This window comes from Eptesicus fuscus, chromosome 21, assembly GCF_027574615.1.
Source record: "Eptesicus fuscus isolate TK198812 chromosome 21, DD_ASM_mEF_20220401, whole genome shotgun sequence".
Lineage (NCBI taxonomy): Eukaryota > Metazoa > Chordata > Mammalia > Chiroptera > Vespertilionidae > Eptesicus > Eptesicus fuscus.
In genome coordinates this window covers 708480-730626 of record NC_072493.1, presented here as the reverse complement: position 1 = coordinate 730626, position 22147 = coordinate 708480, and the positions used below count along the sequence as shown (strand labels likewise).

Genomic DNA, 22147 nt, shown 5'->3' with positions numbered 1-22147 from the left:
TTGATCTGCAGGGTCAAAGCTGAGTCAGGGGCATATCTGTCCTCTGGCTTGGGGGAAGGAAAAGAGAGGTCATGGATTAGACACACTCCGTGCGGTAAAGCTCATTCCTAGAAATAGGGCACATCGCTCCAGTCACATCCCAGTGGTGAGAACATAGTCATATGGCCACACTGAGCTGCAAGGGAGGCTGGGAAATGCCATCTCTGGCTGAGAAACCATCTTCCCAGGTATAGCTCCATGCATGGAGGATGGGTTCCAGTGGACAGTTAGCAGTCTCTGCCATAACATGTATTTGTTACTACTACAACCATTACAACAACAGCAATAACAATTATCACATTTCCCCCCCTTCCCCCGTTAATCCTCACCCGAGGATATTTTTCCATTGATTTTTTAGGGAGAGGAGAAGAGAGAGGGAAAGACAGAGAGAAACATCAATGTGAGAGAAACACATCGATTGGTTGCCTCCTGCACAAGCCCTGACCAGGGTCTGGACCAGGGCCAGGGAGGAGCCTACAACCGAGGTATGTGCCCTTGACCAGAATCAAACCAGGGACCCTTCGGTCCACAGGCCGATGCTCTATCCACTAAGCCAAACTGGCTAGGGCAACAACTACTATTAACATTACTGTACTCATTGGGCTCCTTCTGTCGGAGGAGGGGTGGGCATGACCTCTAAGCCCCGCCCAGCATTGATCACCTGCCACCTTGCCTCTTCCTGTGGCAGCTTTAAGAGCAGGAAGTGTGGGGACGCCTTTGCAGAAGCCCTCTCCAGGAGCTTGCCGACAATGGGGAGCCTGAAGAAGCTGGGGTGAGCCAGGACTTGGAACCGAGAGGGGTCCTCCGCCGGGGATGCCGGAACTCTCCTCCCTTCCCTCAACCCTACGCAGGCAGATCGGGGCCTACCCCCTCCCATCCCCACTTCTCCCATCCATCTTTGCTTACCCTGTAGGCTAGCAGGAAGTAAGATCACTGCCCGAGGCATCTACCAGCTGGTGCAGGCTTTGCCCCGCTGCCCACACCTGGAAGAGGTCAGGTGAGTGATCTCCAGGAGGGTCCGCCAGCCGAGGGAAGAGGCCATGCCCAGGCTTGCATGTTCAGTGGGACCTGACTGGTAGTTTTCCATGAGGCTCAGAGAGGGGAGGCTCAGTCTAATAGCTGGGTGGGGCTGGATCCAAACTCAAGGCTCCTAAAGACCCCGGACAAGCGCTCCTCTCATCCGATGGTTTGGGCCATTTTGAAGGAGGTTGAATTTTGAGGCCCTCTTCCCTCTTTCTGTGACCCTGTCAGGGGGATGGCAGTACGTAGGCTGGTGATGGGCACTGTGGGCACACATAAATGCATGAATCATATGCACACCTTCACTGTCATGCACAAATGCATGAAACATAACACACGCGTGCACTTGTCTGCTCACTTAAGTACATGCCCCACATACATGCCCATTCGAAGATGTGCATATGTGCAGCACACACACACACACGCACACTTAGATCCACATATATCCTCCTACCTGTGTCCGTGATGAGTGGCTCGAGAAGGGTGGGGCCAGGGCGCCTCCTCAGCAGCTCGCTGGCGGACCCGCTGCCAGCTGGCACCTTTGTGAGATTTAGAAAAGGCACCCCTCATCCCGGCAGGTGCAGCCTAGCACTAGGGTGCTCCCCTTGCTTAATGGAGCATCAGCTGGACCACCGCTCTGCTCTGTCCCCCCTGCGGGGTGTCTCCATGCATGCTCACTGTGCCTGATGGAAGAAGAGATCAAGGTCACCCTCAATAACTAGAGAGGTCAATGTCAACAAGTTCAGCATTTCCAAGCATGTTTCCTGACCAGAGTGGTCACACACAAAGGCACCGTGAGCTCTTCAGTTCTTCGGTCCCTCAGCTAGGAACCCAGGCGGGACTGGCGGTGGGTCCCATTTGACAGGTGAGGGATGTGAGGTCAGGGCTCTGGTGAGTCAGGGCCAGAGCTGAGGCCGGAAGCGGTGTTTCCTGCATCCCAGCCTAGGCCACTCATCACCTGGGAGGCAAGAGGCCCTGATGAACTTGAGCCTCAGGCACATCCCAGACATTTTCCTGAGAGCAGGGTGCTGGGTCTCTGCATCCCACCTCACGAAGCCTTCACAGTCCACCCGCTGGGTCCCTGGGGCCACCAGGCAGGAACTCCCCAGAGGGACTGAATGAGGACAGTATCGAGGCCAGCAGAGGGCCTTTCCTCCCAGCTGGACCTATTGAATACCATGGAGCAGGTCACCAACTCCTTCTGGGACCCTATATTGAGTCTCCCCCATGAGGGTGGCCATGCCTGCCCCTTGCCAGCTGGAGCTTCTAGGGCCTCCACCCCAGGGCTGAGGGACTTGGTCTCCCTGCAGCTTTCAGGACAACCAGCTCAAGAACCAGGAGTTGCTGAACATCGTGGAGGTCCTCCCTCGCCTGCCGAGGCTCCGGAAGCTTGAGTAAGCGGCCTTTCCACCTGCCGGAGTCGCCCTCCGACCTTAGAGAGCAAAGGTCTGGGGCCCATGAGATAGGGGATTCACTCCCGACACCTTTGCCTCCATCATGCAGCCTGAGCCACAACAATGTCTCCATGGCGACCCTGCTCAGCTTGACCAAGGTGGCAGTCACGTGCCCGACTATCAGGATGCTGCAGGTCAGGTGAGCAGAAGGCGGGGAGCCTGGCCTTCGGGGTCTTGAGAAAAAAGGAGGGGACAGGAAAAAGAGGAAGCCGCTAGTGCGCAAGATGTCCATGCTTGAGTCTGTTTTACACCAGTGTGCCCAGGGCCTTGCTCAGGCCTGGTACCTGGTACTCAACAAGTCGTGAATGAATGGGAAGATGGATGGACAGACCAACAGAGGGATGAAGGAATGAATCAACAAAAGGGGGGGGGAAATCTAGGAAGTATAGGCAAAGCTCGGAATAAGGCGCCCGCCCCCTTATCGCTCTCCGTGGTGCTGAACCAGAGCTGCCTGTTTGGATCACGGGCAGGTTCAGTGTTATGCCTCTTGATCCTGGAGCTCCTATAAAGTCTCTGTGTTCCTAATTTTTATTAACTCTCTCGTAAAAGTGGTCTTCCTGACTTTTTGAAACACTCTGGATTCGTCAAGCAATGACGTCGTCACAATTTTACATGTCTGATTTGGAGCACGTTAGCCAGTGTTGTGATGGTCAATCACAAAATCCGCTTTCTCGGGCGGGTTGGGACAACATGGGGTGCGCAGTGGGGGGGGCGGAGGGGGGGCGAAGTGCTGGTTTCCAGTCCACGGGTTTCATGGCTTGGTGTCTGGCCCTGCAGGGAGGCGGACCTCATCATCCTTCTCTCCCCGCCTCCAGAGACAGCGGAGGAGCAACCTGGGTAAGAAGTTAGGGAGGGGGCTGGTCTGGGCTCAGGCAGTCGTGGGGAAAGGTGGCCAGGGGTGCCGAGGGAGAGCTGGGTGTGGGGATTCTTCTTGTACTGCTGCCCTGAGAAGTGACTTACTTCTCAGAGTTGGCAAAGGACTTCCGCTTCCCCTGGCCTCTCTGGACCACACCTGGCTGCTGTGGGGAGGGAGCACCCTCAGAGGTCCAGAGTGAGCCAGCCCCTTGGGGTGGGGGTGAGGGTGGGGGAGGCATGAAGAGACTGTTAGCGTTACTACATGGGGGAACATCTCCTAACTGCAAAAAAAGGGGGGAAGGCAATTACGGTGCCTACATCTTACAGTTGTCCTGAGAATTGAACAAATTAATACATTACTGCTTCGAACCCCGCTGGCATCCAGTTGGCACTCGAGTGCTGGCTGTTCCAGCTGTGCATGGATCCCAGCTTGGCCAGTCCTGGATGGCCAAAGGGAGGGAAGTTGCCTTTCCGTGAAAGAACATTCCAACGGTGCTTCCCCCGCCCACTCCCAGCGAGACTCTGAAGCAGATGGTGTTGTATGTCCCTGAACAAGTCCTTTCCTGACTCTGAGCCTCACCCACACAGTGACTCAGTAGGACCACTATCCTTGCCCCCTCCCCCGGACTGCCCAGAGAGGTGGTACCCAATACGGTAGCCACTAGCCACGTGTGACTATTTAAGCTTATATTAATTAAAATGAAGTAAAGTGGACATTTCATGCCATCAGTCACATCAGCCACATTTCAGTGCTCAGTGGCCACAGGAGGCCAGTGGCTCCCACAACGGGGGGCCCAGATACGAAACCTTCCCCTCATCCCGGGAAGTTCTGTGGGTGACCCTGATCTCCAAGTCAGTGTGAACCTGGCTCCCGCCGTCCCAGCGTCTGTCCAGGCCCAGCCCTCCCCTGGCCCAGAGGGAGGGAGCCTGGAGGTGCTGTGGCTTCCCTGACTCACGTGTGGCCCGTGTTGCTGGCCTTCTGACCCGCGGGTGGGACATCTGCACGTGGAGACCATGGCATCTTGAACAGCAGCGGCTGCTTTTTACTGAGCTTCTCTTTTGTGCCTGCGGTGGGCACTTGATCACAGGTCGCCCCGTCCAGTCCTTCAGTCGCTCTATATGCCAGGTATTGTCATTTCATGTCAGAAAATAGGAAATGAGGCTCCGAGGGGTGACGCGACTTGCCCACGGCCGCACAGCTGTCTGAGGCAGAGTCAGAATTTGAATAAAGGTTCCATTTGGCGCCAAACCGCTTGCTCCTGCTGCTTGGCTGAATAGTGCCGCGAGCAGCTCCGAGCAGCCGGCTTTGCTGCGGGTCATGCTGAGGAGTCTTCAGTCCCTAGAAGCCAAGAGCAGAGCCTGAACTCCGAGCCCAGGCCAATGTGGGACTTGTTCTTGCCAGATCCCCAGACCTACAGGGAGACGCCAGCCGGAAGGAGGCTCAGCGCAGAAGCTTGGCCCTCAGGTACCTCGATGGGGTCCGTGGCCTGCAGAGGAGGGATGTGATGTGGGTGGAGGGTGCCTTCCCAGGGGCGGGGAGGGGAAGGGGAAAGCAGAGCTGGGGCAGGGAAAGGACATGAATTACCCCTCCCGGCCTGAACAAGGAGCATCTGGCATAACAGCAGCAACAGTAACTGTAATTTAATGGGCCCTCGCTGTGTGCTGGGCACTGTGGTATTGTATCTCCATTACCTCATTGTTATTCTTTTGAAAAGGTCCACATTATTGTTCCCATTTGACAGAGGAGAACATTGAGTCTCAGATAGCCTAAGTGCCCTGTCCAAGATTACCCAGTGACTGAGAAGCAGGGCCAGGATTCAACACCAGGTCTGTCAGCCTCCTGGCTCCCCCAGGTCCCATGCCTCGCAGCGGGGCCAGGGGCTAGAGGAGGCATCGTGCAGCTTCTTGCCCTGAGCCCCTCTGCCCCCTACACCACCCCAGGCTGCAGAAGTGCTGGCTCACCGTCAGGGACCTGGAGGTGCTCATAGCCCAGCTCCAGGAAGGCCCCCACCTGGAGGAAGTAGAGTGAGTACCTGGGACGCTCTGGGGCAGAAGACAGGAGGGGAGGCAGGGCAGGGGAGGGAAGGCCTCCGTGTGGGGGGACAGTGTGGGGAAGAGGCCTCCTTAAGGATCTGGGGGAAGCTACTGTAATAGCTGCCACAGTTTAGTGCTCGCCCTGAGCCAGGTCATTGGCATACATCCTCTCATTGACTCCTCACACCTCTGTGACATTGCTGTTCCCATGCCCTTGTTATAGAGGAGGAAATGAAGTCACAGAAAGGCAAGTGTGCTCAAGGTCACGCCGCTAGGAAGAGTCCAGGCCAGGGTTCAAGTTCAGACAGTCTTACTCCAGGCCTCCTCCTTGTGACCACTGTCATTGAGACCTGCAATGCAGGAGCCTCCCCACACCTGGGTCTGTCTTCCAAACCACAGCCCGCAGGGTCCCCTCACCTTGCCTTCCCCCCCAGACCAGAGGGAGGTGGCTCTTTTCTGGCTGGAGAAATTGCCATGATGTTCAGCTCCTGGGCGGAGCCTTTGAGAGGAGGGCTTGGGGTGAGTGGGGTCCTGTTGGGGTGAGGGTGGAGTGATGGGATGCCAGAATGCCTTTAAGGTGAGTGGCCCCACCCCAAGGTGAGATGGGTGGGGTGAGGGCTGCTTTGTTGACTGAAGCTTAATTAAGCCTTGACCTCTCCCGTTGGGAGAACCAAGAAAAGATTAGAAAAGGTGGTTTTTACAAACTGACCCGCTCCCACCCGCCTTACCACCAGCAGCCCGCCCGGCCCCCGGGCTGTCCCCTGTGGTAAGGGCCCCACACCCCCCTGGTTACACAGACCAGCCACCTCCCAGCCCCTCCTCCCACAGCCAGTCCATCCTGAGTTGACCTACGCCCTGCATAGCTCTCCAAACCATCTGCTTTTCACCCACCTCCCTGGCCCAAACCGCTCTCCCCTGTCACCGGGGCGACCCCTCAGCCTCCTCGCTGGGCTCCCTGCTTCCACCTGGCCACCTCCACCTCAGGGTGTGGTCTGTGTTTCACTCCCGCCTGGCCCCTTCGCTGCTTCGCGCTGCTCAGGAGAAAGCCCGAATCCTGAAACCCCGTGTGATCTGGAACCCTGCTCCCAGCGCCCAAACCCGACCTGGCCCTGCCCTCTGCTCAGTCCTCCATCCAGACACGCAGGCTCCCTTTCCGGTCCTCAACTGTGCCCTCGGTGTGCTGTCCCTGCGGCCCCGTCCTCTCCCACCCCTGGCCGATTGAACTCCTGGTTTTGCTAGCCCGCAGCTCAAGCATCAGGGAAGCTTTCCCTGGTCCCAGGCCAGGTCACAGGCCCCTGTCATCCTGAGGTTGATCACAAGAAGCAATTGTGTAGGTTGTGGCATAAATAAGTGGTTGAGGGTGGGGCGTGAAGTCAGGCTGCCTGGGTTCAAATCCCAGGTCCGCCTTTGAGCAACTGCCCTAACCAGTCTGAACCTCAGTGTACTCACCAGGAAGATGGGGCTAACAACAGCGCCTCCGTCCTAGGTTGTTAGGGGGAGTAAAAACGCAATCATTGCAAAAGCCCCGAGGACAGTGCCTGGCAGGTCGTACAGTCTTTCAACATTCCTTACGGGGAAGGATCATTTGCTGGAATGGTGCTTTGCTTAAAGTCCATGAGGGGGAGTGTGCATGCGGAGGGTTGCGGAGGGGTGTGGAGGGTCCCCCAGCAGCACAGGCCTCGGGCCCTTCTGTCTCAGCCTCTCAGGGAACCAGCTGGAGGATGAAGGCTGTCGCCTGATGGCAGAGGCTGCCCCCCAGCTGCGCATCGCCGGGAAGCTGGAGTGAGTGGCCCACCTCGCTGTTGGTAACAGGGCCCCGAGAGTCCCAGCTGGTCCCTGCGACCCCTGATCCCCATGCCTATAGTCACTGAGGGAGCTGCTCCCCACCGCCCCCCACCTTCTTCAAACTCCAGCAAAGTCGGGGTGGCCCAGCCATGCCCTGCTTCTGCCTCTGACATGAGCCAGTCACGAAAGCCCCCGGTCGAAGGGGCCCCTTGTACCTCAGTGGCTTGCGTTCTAGTCTGTCCTTACAGAAGCCCCGGGGGGAGTGGGTGAGGTGGGGTGGATTGTTGCATTGAGCCAACATTGGGGTATGGGATGGGTGGGTGCTGGGGTGTTGGGGTGGGAAGTGGTGTGTGAGGGTGGGGGTACAGTGTTGGGTGAGGGGATGGGCTGTGGGCGGTGGGATGGAAAGAAAGGGTATTGAGCTGTTGGGCGTGCTACGCTGTTGCATGGTGAAGTGGGGGTGCTGTCTGGGTGGCGTGTGAGTTGGGGTGGGGGTGTTGAGGTGGGGTGACTGGCTTTGTATTGAAAGCCTGGCTCTGTCATTTGGTAGCTTGGTGACCCTGGGAAGGTAATTTAACGTCTCCCAGCCTCAGTTTCCCCATTTGTTCAATGCGCTTAGAATGGTGCTTATTTTACACACCAGGGAACTGAGGCTCCGAGGGGCGAAAGCCGTGAGGCGGTTCTGATCACTCAGCTGGAGAACTTCATTCTCTGAGTGGGGCAGGGTCCTGCGTCTCCCGGCTCATCCACATGAGCTGGAACCCTTTGAGCCCCCCTCGCTAAGGACCCGGACATCCCAAGAGGGCCAGCCAGCCAGCGGCTGAGCCAGGAGGAGGGGCTGGAGCGGTCTGGGCCTGGGGGCTTGGGCCGCCTGCTGATGGCTGCCGCCCCCTCCTCTCCACAGCCTCAGCGACAACGGGCTCTCGGCGGCGGGGCTGCCCTGGGTGCTGCGGGCGGTGAGCACGTGCCGGAACCTGGCAGACCTGCACGTCAGGTGAGCGCGGGCAGTGGGCACCTGGCACCGCGGCCTCCTCCAGCCCAGAGCTCCGGCTCCTCCCCTCATCCCGGCCCGGCGGCCTCCAGAGAGAGGGACTTCGTAAAACCGCGGTCCGGCTGCAGGGTTAGGGTGGAGTGGCGCATACGCAGACATGAGCATGTTAACTCGTCATTTTTCTACCAAAGCCTCTCAAACACACTAAAGGTGGGAGAACGGTGTAACAGTGACTTCCCACTTCGTGCCGCTCTGGCTGCATCTGTCCCTTGAAAACCTGATTTTTAGAACATTTGTCATCTTAATCCCATTTTTAAGAAAAAGAAAAGAAAGAACATTCACTGCATTAAAAAACAAAATACTAAACAAAACAAAAACAAAATACTTTGAGGGGCCCTCCCTACCACGTAGTCTGTGGTCATTGACACGTGGAAGAGACGGTGGGCGATTTTTTTCTTCATTTTCTTTTTACTTCATTATATTTTCGAAGTTCTCCACAGGGATGAAGTGGGACTTTTGCAATGAGAAAAATATATACAGAACATTCGGTTTGCAAGGCGAGGTTAGGGAGGCCGGGCTGTAAGTCACAGCCTCCTGTGGATTCTCAATGTCTGTCCCGACCTGGCAGTGACCTCCCTCTGCTGGGCAAGCAACCTCAGCCCAGGCGCCACCGGTGGGCAAAGGGAGGGTTTCAGCCTGAGGCCCAAACCACAGAGACCACGGAACTGAAGTCTCCTTTCAAGGACGTGCCGGAAACGAGGGCTGATGGTAGTTATGAAATCTGTGAGAGAGAGACTTCAGGCCCCGAAGCTCAGAGGTCAGGGGAGGTCAGAGGAAGTGCCTGCAGCTAGAGGCTGGGGGATGGCACCTAAGAGGCCCCTCCAGGTCAGACTAAAAAACGATCCAGGCCCTGGCCAGTTTGGCTCGGTGGATAGAGCATCAGCCTGCAGACTGAAGGGTCACGGGTTTGATTCCGGTTGCAGGCTGGATCCCCGGTCCCAGACCTGGTGCCTACGGGAGGCAACCAATTGATGTGTCTCTCTCACACCAATGTTTTTCTCTCTCTGTGTCTCTCACCCTCCCTTCTACTCTAAAAATCAATGGAAAAATATCCTAAGCTGAGGATTAACAAAAAACAAAAACAAAATGATCCGGAGCAGCCGGGATGCCAGAAGCCTCTTGCCTCCTCCCTCTCTTCTCTCCGCAGCCTCATGCAGAAAACTGTGGTCCTCACGTTTACCCCGGAGCTGGAGGAGCAGGAGGGGACCCAGGAGAGGTAGGGCCCCACCACCATCCCGACCCCATCCTGGGCCAGGCCACCCCCTCCCTGGCTCCCACAGCTGGTTGGTGCCACTCAACTGCCAAGGAACCTTGACACTCACATAGGCTCAGCAAGCCAGCAGGCATAGAGGGGGATGCAGCCCTAAAGGGGAGGATCAAAGGACAGATGCTGTCCCATTCCGCTAGTGGCGCCTGAAGAGAGCCCTGTGATTCAGGGTGGAGATGGCACCTCGCTGGGGCAGGCGCAGGGTAGCCAGAGAGACCCAGGCCCTTCAGCCTAAACCCGAGGATCGCCTGGCCTATGGGTCTGATTTTGGCCAGAACTTCTGGTTTCCTTTGGCACAAGGTTTGACTCCTCCAGGGTGCCTTCCTGGATTGCCCAGCACATAGGCAGAGACTCAGCTCTGTGCTCCTCAGTGTCCACCTACAAAGTCTGAGCTTTTGGAGGCTTGCATCTCTGAAGGCGATGATGATGACGATGAGATTAATGATGCTAACGGCCAAGGTTAATGGAGCACCAAGCACCAAACTAAGGCAGTTCCCGTACATTCTCCAGAAGAGCCTAAGGTTACACAGCCAGGGCCGAGGGCAGCCTCGGTCTGGGTGTAGGTGCATGGTGGGAAGCAAGGCGTCTGCTCAGCCTGGCCTGGTGTGTGTCTCTCCAGGGCTGCGTTTCTTGACAGCCTTCCGCTCCAGACGTCCTCTGAGCTGCCCCCGTGCTCCCCGAGGGTCAGGTACAGTGACACCCTGCAGGGCTTGGGTACGGCTCCGGCCCCCTCCCTGCCTCGGCACGAAGCCCGCCCCCGGCCCCCAGCCCCAGTGCTCCCTGGGTGACACGATCTGCTCTAGCCAGGAGCTGGGGCCTGGCTTCCCTGCCTCCCCCTCTCCTGCCCAGCCACCCACAGGTGGGGCTCACAAGGCAGCCCCCTCAGTCACCTTCCCCACCAGGGCCCCCCTTAAGTGCCCTCAACTTCCAGCAGCTGAGGGGGTGTGGGAACTCTGGGCAAAGAGCCTGGGGAGCTTGCAGCCCCTTCTGTTCAGGTCCTGAGGCTGTTCAGGTTCAGCGTCCGCCCAGGACGCTCATCAGTTCTCCTCTGGCCTCTCTTTCTGTCCATCTGCCTCTCCCTCCCCTGGTCTGTCTCTCTCAGATCACGTCTGTCTGACTTTCTGTGGACCTTTTCTCATTATCTGTTTGTCCTCCTCTGGCACCATGCACACATGCCGTATGTGTGTGTGCACGTGTGTGTGTGCGCGCGCGCGCGCGCGCGTGCACGCGTGCATCTGCCTCCTCTCTCTCTCTCTCTCCTCTCCCTCTCCCTCTCTCTCCCTCCCTCTCTGTCTCGCTCTCCTCTTTTGTCCATCTTGGAGTCCCTCTCGCTGTGTCTCTGACTCTGGTTTTCCTCTGCCTGTGTGTGACGTCTGTGTGTTATGTGTTGGTCCCTCTTTGTCTGTCTGTCTGGGTGCCAGATGTGTCCGTCCCAGTCCCTCCTGCAGGCCTCGCTCTGCCTGTGTTTGGGGCCAGGGCCACTCTGGCCTCTGTGGCGGGGCTGCAGGGCCGTGGTTCTGCCTCCACAGGCTGACACAGTGCGGTCTGCACGCTGAGCACCTACAGCAGCTCTGCACAGCCTTGGAAGGAAGCTGTCGCCTGGGCCACCTCGAGTGAGTGGCGCTGTGGGAAGGCGGGTGGGCGGGGCTGAGCAGTGCCTGAGAGCTGGGTTTGTTTTGCTCTTTAAGATTCGGATCTCCTGCTGCAATAGAGACTCTGGTGAAAGTTGTGCCTCCCCCCCCCCCTAGAATATAGGTCCCCCACGCTTGACTCCCTCTGAAGCCCATCCCTGACCCCCTCGGAGGCACAAACCCCAGGATAAGAACCCTGGGGGAGACCCCAGCTGACCCAGCACCACCTGCTAACGTCTGGCCCCACCACGCCATGTCCAGTTTCAGGAGAAGCGGAGTGATTGAGGCAGTGGGATGGAGAGACAAAACTCCTGCTCACGCCTCCCTCACTAACCTGTTCTCCCAGCTTATCAAGGAATGCTCTGGGGGACGAAGGGGCGGCCCAGCTGGCTCGGTGGCTCCCAGCGCTGGGCGCTCTGCAGTCCTTGAAGTGAGTAGCTGGCTGTCCTCATCGCAATGAGGGGATGTGGGAGGGGCAGGTGGGGGCTCTCCTTATGTCCCATCTCCCTCCCTCCATGGCTTCTCAGAAAGATTAAATGAGAAAATGCATGTCCCTTGCCTGGCCCAGTCCCTGGCACGTGGTGAGTGCTCCGTAAAGGGGATGATTCTCATTCAAATCGAGTCTGGCCTCTGTGACTCAGTGGTCCAGCTTCTGATTTAAGGTTTCCCTTCTCGAATCTGTGTCTGGGAGGCCCAGGCACCCGAGGCAAGGCAGGTGGGAAGTGTTACTGATTAATGTACAGGCTGGCGGCTATTCTGGCCCTGGGTGCAGGGCGGAGCTGTTTGATGGGTGCAAGCTGGCAGGCAGGGAGGGTTTGTACCTCACAGCACACCCAAGCAGGGTGCCTGGGGCATCTGGAGGACCTGGGCACCTGGCAGAGACAGGAGATTTCCAGTGGGGTGGGGGAGGCTCTGGTTGGAGGCCAGGAACCCCAGCCTTTGTCTGCAGCTGACCAGACTTCCTGGGCCGTAAAAGCCTCCTGCGTTCTTGGCCCCACATCCCCTCCTTCCCAAGCTCTTCTGGGACAAAGCGAGAGGAGCCCTGGCGAGCGGTCCGGGGTCCCAGGTCCCGGTGTGACCTTGAGCAGGTCACATCCCCTCCTGAGCCTGGTTCCCAGTCGGTTGGCACATAAGCAGTAGGGGCGTACTTTGGCTCCAACCTCAGAAGGAGCGCTGTGGCCTGCGGGCCCTTTCTGCTCCCACAGGCTCCCTGGGATGCTGGGAAGGAGAGGAGGCACCCCAGGTGCTGTTGGGACCTGCACCCGGGGGGCGGGGGGCGGGACTCCCCGCCGCAGGCAAACGCTATGCTGATGGGAGCTTTCGGGGCAAATCCCCGTGTGACCTTCTCCACGCCGTGGACGCCAAGTCTGACCCAGGGCCGGCGAGAGTCTGCAGTCCCCTTCCAGGATCCCGTCCCGAGGCGGGTGTCCTTAAATGGCAAATAAAGCCACCACGACAGGTGGACAGACATGGGTCACCGGATACCACCCTCCTTTATCGGGTGCCTAAAAGCACGCCCCACATTCAGCACAGCCAGAGGAGCCACGGGCTCTAATCTCAGCTCTCTCACCTGTGTGTCCTGTAACTTTGGGTGAGACCTGGCTGCTCTATGGGCCTCGGTTTCCCCAGCCGAGTGGGGAGTTGGAAGAGGCATGCTGACCGATGAGAGTTCCCAGTGAGTTTCATCGTCCGGACGCGGGGACAGCCCTCCCCTGCCCGGTGCTCTGACCACACAGAGGGTGTGTTAAGTCTTGTAACTTGGGGCCCCTGTCGACACCACGCCTGTGATTCCCCAGCCTCAGTGGGAACTGCCTGTCCCTGGACGCTGTGTTCAGTTTGGCCCAGTGTTTCTCTGCTGTGCAGTGGGTCCTCCACCTGGACGTCAGGTGAGTGAGCCTCGGGCCCCCTGCCCCCCCCCCCCCCCCCCCCCCCGTCCGCATTCACCACCAGGCACCTTCAGGGCCCACAGGGTCCCGGCCGTGTGGGGGATGGGTGCCCACTGAAGGAATGAAGGAAAGAATGAGTGAGTGAGTGAGTGAGTGAGTGAGTGAGTGAGTGAATGAATGAATATAGCCCCAGGACACTCAAATTTCTCCATGGGACACAATCCATTGACTCCCTCACTCTCTGGATTATTCTGGGAGACTTTTTTGTATATATTTGTATTGAATTCAGAGAGGAAGGGAGAGAGAGAGAGATAGAAACATCAATGATGAGAGAGAATCATTGATCCACTGCCTCCTACACACCGCCCACTGGGGATGGAGCCCACAACTCAGGCCTGTGCCCTGATGGGAACTGAGCCTCCTAGTTTATAGGTCAGTGCTCAACCATTAAGCCACGTGGGCCAGGCTGTTCTGGGAGACTTTTAAGAAAACTGGGAACACCCTTGTGACCTTTGAGTGCTCAGGACTCACTGTAATTGTGGGTCTCTGGAGCTGATGAAACTGTAGGAGGGAATTGCACCCAGCCACACAGCTCTGGGACATGCAACGTAGATCATCCATGCTTCCTTGAAAGGCCTGCCCATTCCTCCCCTCCCCTCCCAAGAGTGGGCAGTGTGAGAGCAGACAGACCAGGTTCAAATCCAGGCTCACCAGTTCCCTGCCGACAGCTTCTAGTAGGTCACTGAGCCTCTCCACGCCTCAGTTTCCTCATCTGTAAGATGGGGTAAGAATACTTCTTTACCTTGAAGTTTTACATGAGACTCTAAGGAGGTCATGTGGCTGGTGTGCTTAGTATGTGCCTTAGAGCGGCTGTCACATAGCTACTGTGGCATTGCTGAGAGAGAACGCGGGCCGCCCTCCAGGCCCCCCTGACCTGGTCAGTCTGCTCTCCTGCCCCTGCCTGGGCAGCGGGCCTTTCGCCTGGTCTCTGATTGCTGCCTCCCGTCTGCCTGCAGCTTGGAGAGCCAGCACGTCATCCTGAGAGGCAGCAGAAGAGCCAGGTGAGGGCGGGGAGCTCCGAGGGGGAGGCGGACTCCCTTTCCCTCTGGTCCCCATTTCCTGGAGGAGCCCCCACCGCAGACCCATCCGGACCACTGTCAGCTCTAAAGTAAACCCCCTCCCTATGAATTTGCGGTAATCCGCTGCCTCCAGCCTCTCTTGGAAGAAGCCAGCGCAGATGGAGGGAGGGGTGCTGGGTGGCAGACACCACCGTGGCCGCGCTGGCGGCTGCCGCTGTGGGGGAGGGAAGAAGGAAGCGGCTCGGGGACTTTTGCAACCGCTGCAGCTCAGTCTCTTATGAGTCACTGCCCCTTCACACCCCGAGGTGTGCATCTGAGAAGCCAAAGCCGTTGGCGCTCCGAAAGTTTCCACATCTTCGCTGTAAGCCAAGAGCAATAGTGGCTCCTCGCGGGTGCTCCGGCTGCCCCCTCGTGGGCACCGCCGCCTCGCTGGGCAGGTTGGCAAGCACAAGAGCCACCTGAGGCGGGCGTCCGGGCTGGTGGCAGGCAGCAGCGTCCCCTCCCCGGGGGCTGTCTGAAGCCAGGGCTGGCCCAAGGCCCGGTGATCTTGCTTCCCGGTCTAGGGTCTCTATTTCTGGGGACCCTCTGGGTTTTTGAGGCCCCAAGTGTGGAGGCAGCGGGAGACAGTCGTGTGAAGGCCACATCTGTGATCAGAGGGAGGAGAGGCTCTGTCCTGCCCCCCCAACCTGGTCAGGGGCCGCCCCCTGGACAGGTGGAAGCTGCCGTCTTCCTCAGTGTGGTTTCCCTCCCCTGGGCCTCAGTTTCCCCATCTGTACAGTGAGGGGGTTGATTGTCCTGAGAGCCCCTCCCTGCCCTGGCTGATGAGTCTGATCTTCTAATGTGGATGATTTAAACTCTCATCTCAAAATGTTCCCCACCCCCCAAGGCATCTGCTGGCCGGCAGCCCTCCGCCAGAGGCCCCCGCCCAAGCCCAGTGCTCGGGGTTCGGTCAGCGCTGCGTCCCCAGGAGCTTCTGGTACCTTCTTACCCACTTCTTGTTTGGGGGTAACCACAGTGGGGAGAGGGCTCAAGGAGTGAGGAGAGCCTGGGGGGTCAGGCTGGGGACTGGGAGAGGGAAGAAAGGGAATTTGAGAGAAGGGGAAAGAGAGGGTGGGTGTGAGGACTGGCGATGGGGCTGTGGGCGCCGCGCTCCAATCCCACACTGATTTCTCTGAAGGCTTCCCAGCTCCGCCACGAGGGGCTGTGGGACCGGGCGGGCCCCTCCCTCTCCTGGCCTCGATTTCTTTTCTTAGTTTTTAAGTATATTTTTATTGATTTCAGAGAGGAAGGGAGAGGGGATAGAGAGAAACATCCATGATGAGAGAGAATCATGGACCGGCTGCCTCCTGCACGCCCCCTACTGGGGATCAAGCTGGCAACCCGGGCCTGTGCCCTGACCGGGAATCGAACCTCCACCTCCTGGTTCTTAGGTTGATGCATAACCACTGAGCCATGCCGGCCAGGCCTGGCCTCATTTTCCTCACAGAAGAAGCGACACCCCAGGGTGGGGCTGAACAGGGTTGTCCCGAGGAGGGGAGGGTGTCCAGGTGGCCGGCCAGCTTGCACAGAGGCCCGGAGGAGGGACAGCTGGGCTTGTGGGCAGCGTTTCAGTGTGGCCACAGCACATACAGGGAGCATGGAGGCGAGTGGGGCGTGGGAAAAGGCTCTTTGCTTTTAGCCTAAGGGTAATGGGGAGCCACAGAGGGTTTCAGCGCAGGGGGGCCTGGTCAGGTTTGCAATGCTCAAGCACAGGACGCTGGCAGGGTGAAGCAGGATGGATGGGAGGCAAGTGGGGAGGCCGGGGGTGGTAAAGGGTCTGGGTGAGTGGTGGTGGCCGGACTCAGGCAGGGCTCCGTGGAGAGCACGGAGGGGCTGGAGAGGGCAGCTGGGCGCGCAGAGCGTCAGAATGGTGGGAGTTCGGGGGCTCTGGGAGACTTGGGGGTGGAGAGCGTACCCTGTGGGGAGGAGCCTGCAGTTTGGGGAGGAGCTGAGAGTCCCTGGGGCTGCATAGGGGCCCTGAGCCTTCTCTGACCCCCTGCCCTGCCTGCTGCTCCTTTTCAGCCTCAGGGACTGTTGCCTGGAGCCCCTGAGCCTCACCCGCCTCTGCGAGGCTCTGGAGAAGTGCCTGGGGCCTCTGGAAGTCAGGTCAGTAAGGAGGGCACAATGTGGGAATCTACCCGGTGACCTGGGGGCCAGGGGGTGCAGACCTCACAGCCCAACCCCATGAGAGTTCCCTGACAATGCTAGAAGGCAATGCTAGAAGCCTTAGTAATGACAACACTTTGGTTATGGAGACTACCGAGCACACACACAATCGGGGAGAGTCATGTAGTGGGGCTCAGTTCCCCTCTACCTACCTCAGTAAGCCAGCCACACAGGTGCACACACATGCACCCCCAAACACCTCATTTTAAAAAAATATATTTGTATTGATTTCAGAGAGGGAAGGAGAGGGACAGAGAGCTAGAAACAGCAATGATGAGAGTCAGTGATCGGCCGCCTCCTGCACGCCCCCACTGGGGATGGAGCCCACAACCCAGGCCTGTGCCCTGGCCGGGAATGGAATGGTGACCTCCTGGTTCATAGATCAACGCTCAACCACTGAGCCAGGCCAGCCGGGCACTCTATTTTTTTTTAACAAAACCCAATTGTTCCAGAACAGAAAGTGTTTGTCCATCCAGTGCTAGCAGAGCCAAATACTAGAGCCCGAGGACCGCAGGGGAGAGATGGCCTATTTCATTACGAGTGCGCCCTCCAGAGGGCGGGCGGCTCATGCTCAGAAGCAGAGCTGTCCCATGCGTGTGGGTTACGGACCCTGTAGGACAACATCACAGGACACAGGGGCGTTGGGGGTCGGGGGCTGCGCTGGGGGCTGACTGGCGGCGGGGATGAGGTCAGAGTCATTTCTCTGGGTCCGGAGCACAGCTGCGGGGTGTTTCCCAGCGTCCCTGTCCGATCTCACGGGAAAGCGGCCAGGGGCCCGCTCCACCTGAGGGCGCAGGAGCTGCCACTTAGCAGGTCACCGTGTGACCTTTAGCCGGACCATCACCCAGGCCTGGTTTGCTGCCTCGGAGGTCGCTGATTATCCGAGGGCAAGGTCTCTTAGAGGGAGAGCCAGAGCGAGAGATTTCTAGAGCTAGGATTTAAAACTAAATGTAGTCCAAGTCATAAGGACCCTAAAATGGCAACATTATTTTATGACCTATTAAAGTCTTCAAATATCCCCCCAATGTTTCATTGTCCCTGATGGCTTGTGTTTTTCACACGATGTTTACATATTCGTGCCTTTTAACACTAACCCTCCACAGTTTGTGTGTGCCACAAATTATTCAGACACACACACACACACACACACACACACACACACACACACCAACACCAGAGTCTGGATCAGGGGCCCTCAAACTGTTTAAACGGGGGCCAGTTCACTGTCCCTCAGGCCGTTGGAGGGCCGGACTATAGTTTAAAAAAAACTATGAACAAAGTCCTATGCACACTGCACATACCTTATTTTGAAGTAAAAAAACAAAACGGCAAAAACACCCGCATGTGGCCCGTGGGCCATAGTTTGAGGACGCCTGGTCTAGATAGACATGCAGGCTGCTCCCAGTATTTTTTGTTTTGGTTCGGTTTATTATTATTGTTGCTGCTGCTGCTGTTGTTGTTATTATTATTATTATTATTATTATTATTATTAGCACTGCAGCCAACACTGCAAAAAGCACTCTTCTTAGAAGTCAAAGAAAACGAGCCTGGCGTAACCCACACTTCGCACACGCATATGACCTTCCTCTCCCTCTAGCCTCCCTGATAACCCGGGGACCTGGTGCTCAGAGGGGATGTTTGGGGCCCGCCTCTGGCAGCCCGGCCACGCCCCTAGCTGTCCCCAGGCTTCCCCGCGTCGTTCAGATGGTCTGTCTCGCAGATTGTCCTGCGTGGTGCTGAGCGACCAGAGCCTGGACACCCTGCTGGGGCACCTGCCCTGGCTCCCCCAGCTGAGCCGCCTGCAGTAAGTGGTCTCCCCAGTTTTCTGTGCAGCCCTGGCTGCAGCTTTGCAAAGCCACCCCCCCCTCCCCGGCCCGCCTTCCCTTGAGCTGTGGCATCATTGTGTCTGTCACAACTGGGAGCTCGGGTCTACTCGCAGCTCTTTCCTTAGACTGGATCCACCTTCGGGGGTGTGATTTGACCCCTCTGGGCCTCAGTTTCCACATCTGATAAATGGGATTAATATTCCCCCAGGGATGGGACTCAAACAAGACAGTTGTTTCAAAGCACCGTGAAGAACGAAAGGCCTGTGACAGGTGGGCTATGGGACTTCTCCCCACCCACGGGAGTCACCTGCTTCTAGAAAGGGACTCTCCGGATGCAGGTCATGCACACGCCACACCACTTTTTAAAGGTCACCGTGCAGGCTCAGAAAAGGGAAATGGAGCAGCATCCCCTGAAGTATTTAAAATTCTGTTTGCTAAGTTCAGCTCCGACTGGTTAGAATTTAACAAGGATTCACTTTCAATCTTCTAGCAGTGGGAGGAGCTGCAGCTGAGCTGGAAAGATACAACAGGAAAATAAATCCTGTCATTAATAACAGCAGCCTAAGTTCTAATGCTGAGGATCCCGGGGCACCGGAGCCGGCTCACAAGCACCCAGGCTCTCCGTCATCCCGAGTCCCGTGGGAGGGAGGAGACGGCGGCTTTCCAGCGGTGGCCAAGTTCAGCAGAGCTCACGTCAACCCCCACGGCCCCACTCTGGTCCTCCCCGCAGGAGAGAACGGGTCAGGCAGGCTCCTTTGGACGCAGAAGGCGGCGGGTTAAATGAACAGGTGCAAAACTTCAGACCAGAGAGGGCCGTCGCTATGCCCAAGTCACACAGCGTCCGTCTTTGGAGTCAGGGGGCCAGCCTGACTGTGCCCGGCCTTACACGTCCTATATTGCTCAGTCCTAGTGCTTGTGCACTGCTGTGGGCCAGGAGCTGCTTGGGGTGCTGGAGACACAGAGGGGGCCCTGCTTGGGGTGCTGGACACAACGCATCCTGCTCCCTGATAAGTCTGTGCTTGAGGGAGAAGCAGTATAATAACAATGAGCATGGGTATCGGTTAGGCAGTGCCCACACTCGATGTAATTAAACCCTCAGTTCACCTGCAGGGGAAGGTAGACCATGAGCAGAGGCCTGTTGTCCATGTAGGGAAACTGAGGCTCAGAGAGCTTGAATGACTCACGCAGGGACACACAGCCAGTAAGCAGAGCTGGGGCTCAAACCCCGGTCAGCTTGACCTCAAGCCCCTGTGTGTCCCTCATTGCGGTGCTGCCCTCCCCGCCCCCGGTTCCTTCCCGCCAGCCTGTCCCGGCTCCCATTTGCTGACTTGGGGCCGCCCCTTCCCTCCTCAGGCTGAGCCAGACGCCTCTGTCCCCGAGGAGCCCCTTCCTGCTGGCTCACCTCCTCAGCCTGTGCCCACGAGTGGAGAAGGTGGATCTCAGGTGGGCATTGCCCAGGACCACGGGGCTGGTCTTGGGGGTTGTGCCTGAAGCCTGGGGGGTGTGAGGGGTAGGACAGAGGCCGTGGGACCCACGTCAGAGGCTGGGCTCCTGGAGGAGGGGTGCCTCCTGGGGCATCCCGAGGCGGTGGCCAGGGGCTGACCCAGGTACCGTGTGCTCCAGGTCCTTGCATGATGCCACCCTGCACTTCAAGTCTAGCGAGGAGCAGAAAGGCGGGCGCTGTGGGTGAGTCCGGGGCGGGGCCCTGGCGGCCAGTGGGTAGTGGGGACCGGGAGACCTGCCTCCGGATGGCGAGAGGACAGACGGCGGAGACTGTGCTGAGCGCTCCCCCAGAAGGACCTGCAAGGGGCCTTGTTTCCTCCAACGTGAAGGCGCGGGGCTCCAGCCCTGGCCGGGGAGCTCATTGGTCAGAGCATCGTCCCGATACGCCAAGGTTGTGGGTTCGATCCCTGGTCAGGGCACATACAAGAATCAACCAATGATCCATCAATAAGTGGAAGAACAAATTGATGTCTCTCTAAAAAATCAATAAAAAAATAATTTAAAAATGAAGCAAGGCTCCAGAGAGGGTGGGCTTTGTCAAGGGCAAAGGGGTACACGTCCGACTGGCCCAGAACTGAGAGCTGGAGAAATGGGGCTTCGTAACCGCCCACCAGGCTTTAGTCCCAGCTCCACGAGGCCGGCACTTTGGGCAAGTTCCCTGACCTCTCTGAGCCTCGGCTCCTGCTTTTGGAGACGGGAGACCCCGTGCTGCAGGGCGCCTGCAAGGATTACATGAGGCAACGTGTCAGGCATGGGTGTCACGTGTGCCAGTGCCCCCCCACGGCTGACTCCGGGACCAGTGCTCTGTGGTTGGGGCCGAGAGGGGCAGGTATTGCGTGGAGGCAGGCTAATGGGGAGGGTGACCGCTGAGGGCAGAGGTGACAGGTCTGCCGCTGCCTCCCCGAGGCCTTGGACCAGACCCTTCTGGCTGCGCCTCAGCTGTGAACTGAGAAGCAGAAGAGCTAGTATTTGTTGAGCTTCTGAAGGCACCGTTCTTTGGAGGGAGAGGAGGAGGAGGGAGAAAGAGAGAGACATCGACTTACTGTTCCACTTATTTATGCATTCATTGGTTGATTCTTTTTTTAAAATAAATATATTTTATTGATTTTTTACAGAGAGGAAGGGAGAGGGACAGAGAGCTAGAAACATCACATCGATGAGAGAGAAACATCGATCAGCTGCCTCCTGCACACCTCCTCCTAGGGATGTACCCACAACTAAGGTACATGCCCTTGACTGGAATCGAACCCGGGACCCTTCAGTTCGCAGTCCAACGCTCTATCCACGGAGCCAAACCGGTCAGGGCTTGATTCTTCTTTTTTAATATATTTTTATTGATTTCAGAGAGGAAGGGAGAGAGAGAGAAGCATCAATGATGAGAGAGAATTTGATCGGCTGCCTCCTGCACGCCCCCTACTGGGGACCACAACCCAGGCATGTGCCCTGACCAGGAATCTAACCGTGACCTCCTGGTTCATAGGTTGACACTCAACCCCTGAGCCACGCCAGCGGGGCTTAGCTGTAGTTTTTGATGCCTGTCCTAGCCCAGCGATAGTTTCCAAGTCAGAGGTTTCCAAAGTGTAGGTCCCAGACCGGGGTGGGGTGATTTTTAGGGAGCTGGGCAGAGAGCAGAGTCGTTCAAACTCATCGACGCCTTCGTGAGGTCACGGTCCCTGTGTCTGCGACCAGGGGGAGTCTGGGTGGCGTGTTAGCGGGTCTGGAACACTTCTCAACACGGAGCGCCCTGTGTAAGAAGGAGCGCCCTCGGCAGGTCAGTGTCCGGCAGGGATTTAATGATGGGCTTTTGCTCTCGCGTGTTCTTATGCTCATGGCCTGCGTGTGGCACGCGATGCCAGTTTCCCATCTCAGTGAGTGACACGGGGTTCCTTTTACAGTAAATGATTTAAACCAGAAGGAGCTGATTTGAAAATAGGAGGTAAAAATAGTGTACGAGGAAATTTAAGACTGTGGGGAAAGCAATCGTGATAAAAATGTGAAATATTGATTTTGGGAGCTTTCTGATTTTAAGATTTTTTTTTCTTCAGCTGCTGGCTGGTCACAGGCTCTTCCTTTGCCTTATTACAGAGTCCAAGGTTAGGCCTTTCCAAGGCAGGTTTGCCTCTCGTTTTCATTCCAGCATCGATAGCCTCTGCAAGAGAAGGCTCACCCTACTCCCTGCCCCGTGTCTTCGTTAAATGGCTCCAAGTCCTAGCTTGTGCCGCTCAGTTGGCTGGGCGTGGTCCCGCGCACCGAAAGGTCGCCGGTTCAATTCCTGGTCAGGGCACACACTTGCTTTTTGGGTGATGTTTCTCTCTCTCTTCCTTCCTCTCTCTCAAAAACTGTACATATTTTTGAATGATCCCAAGAGCTGTTGTTCTCCAGCTGGAGGCTGAATCAGAGAGCTTTGCCCCTAGAGGTGCTGACTCAGTGGGGCTGGGCTGAGTTCCCAGACTTTGCGTCTCAGCAAGTTCCTCCTTTGAGAGCCACCTCCCCGGAGGGAGCACGGGAGTTC

At 57.4% G+C, this 22147-nt stretch overlaps 1 protein-coding gene across 1 annotated transcript in view; it reads left to right on the top strand.

The window, feature by feature from the left end:
• NLRC5 (NLR family CARD domain containing 5) overlaps nt 1-22147 on the top strand; it is a 54643-nt gene that overhangs the window by 7189 nt on the left and 25307 nt on the right. Inside the window, exons 6-25 of the mRNA XM_054710333.1 lie at nt 728-811; nt 953-1036; nt 2370-2453; nt 2563-2652; nt 3291-3350; nt 4771-4833; nt 5310-5393; nt 7101-7184; nt 8092-8181; nt 9386-9454; nt 10125-10193; nt 11035-11118; nt 11483-11566; nt 12933-13022; nt 14039-14083; nt 14988-15077; nt 16163-16246; nt 18027-18110; nt 19486-19575; nt 19756-19818. Of these exons, the coding sequence (XP_054566308.1) occupies nt 728-811; nt 953-1036; nt 2370-2453; nt 2563-2652; nt 3291-3350; nt 4771-4833; nt 5310-5393; nt 7101-7184; nt 8092-8181; nt 9386-9454; nt 10125-10193; nt 11035-11118; nt 11483-11566; nt 12933-13022; nt 14039-14083; nt 14988-15077; nt 16163-16246; nt 18027-18110; nt 19486-19575; nt 19756-19818 (1575 nt within the window). The remainder of the gene's footprint in view (nt 1-727; nt 812-952; nt 1037-2369; nt 2454-2562; nt 2653-3290; nt 3351-4770; nt 4834-5309; nt 5394-7100; nt 7185-8091; nt 8182-9385; nt 9455-10124; nt 10194-11034; nt 11119-11482; nt 11567-12932; nt 13023-14038; nt 14084-14987; nt 15078-16162; nt 16247-18026; nt 18111-19485; nt 19576-19755; nt 19819-22147) is intronic.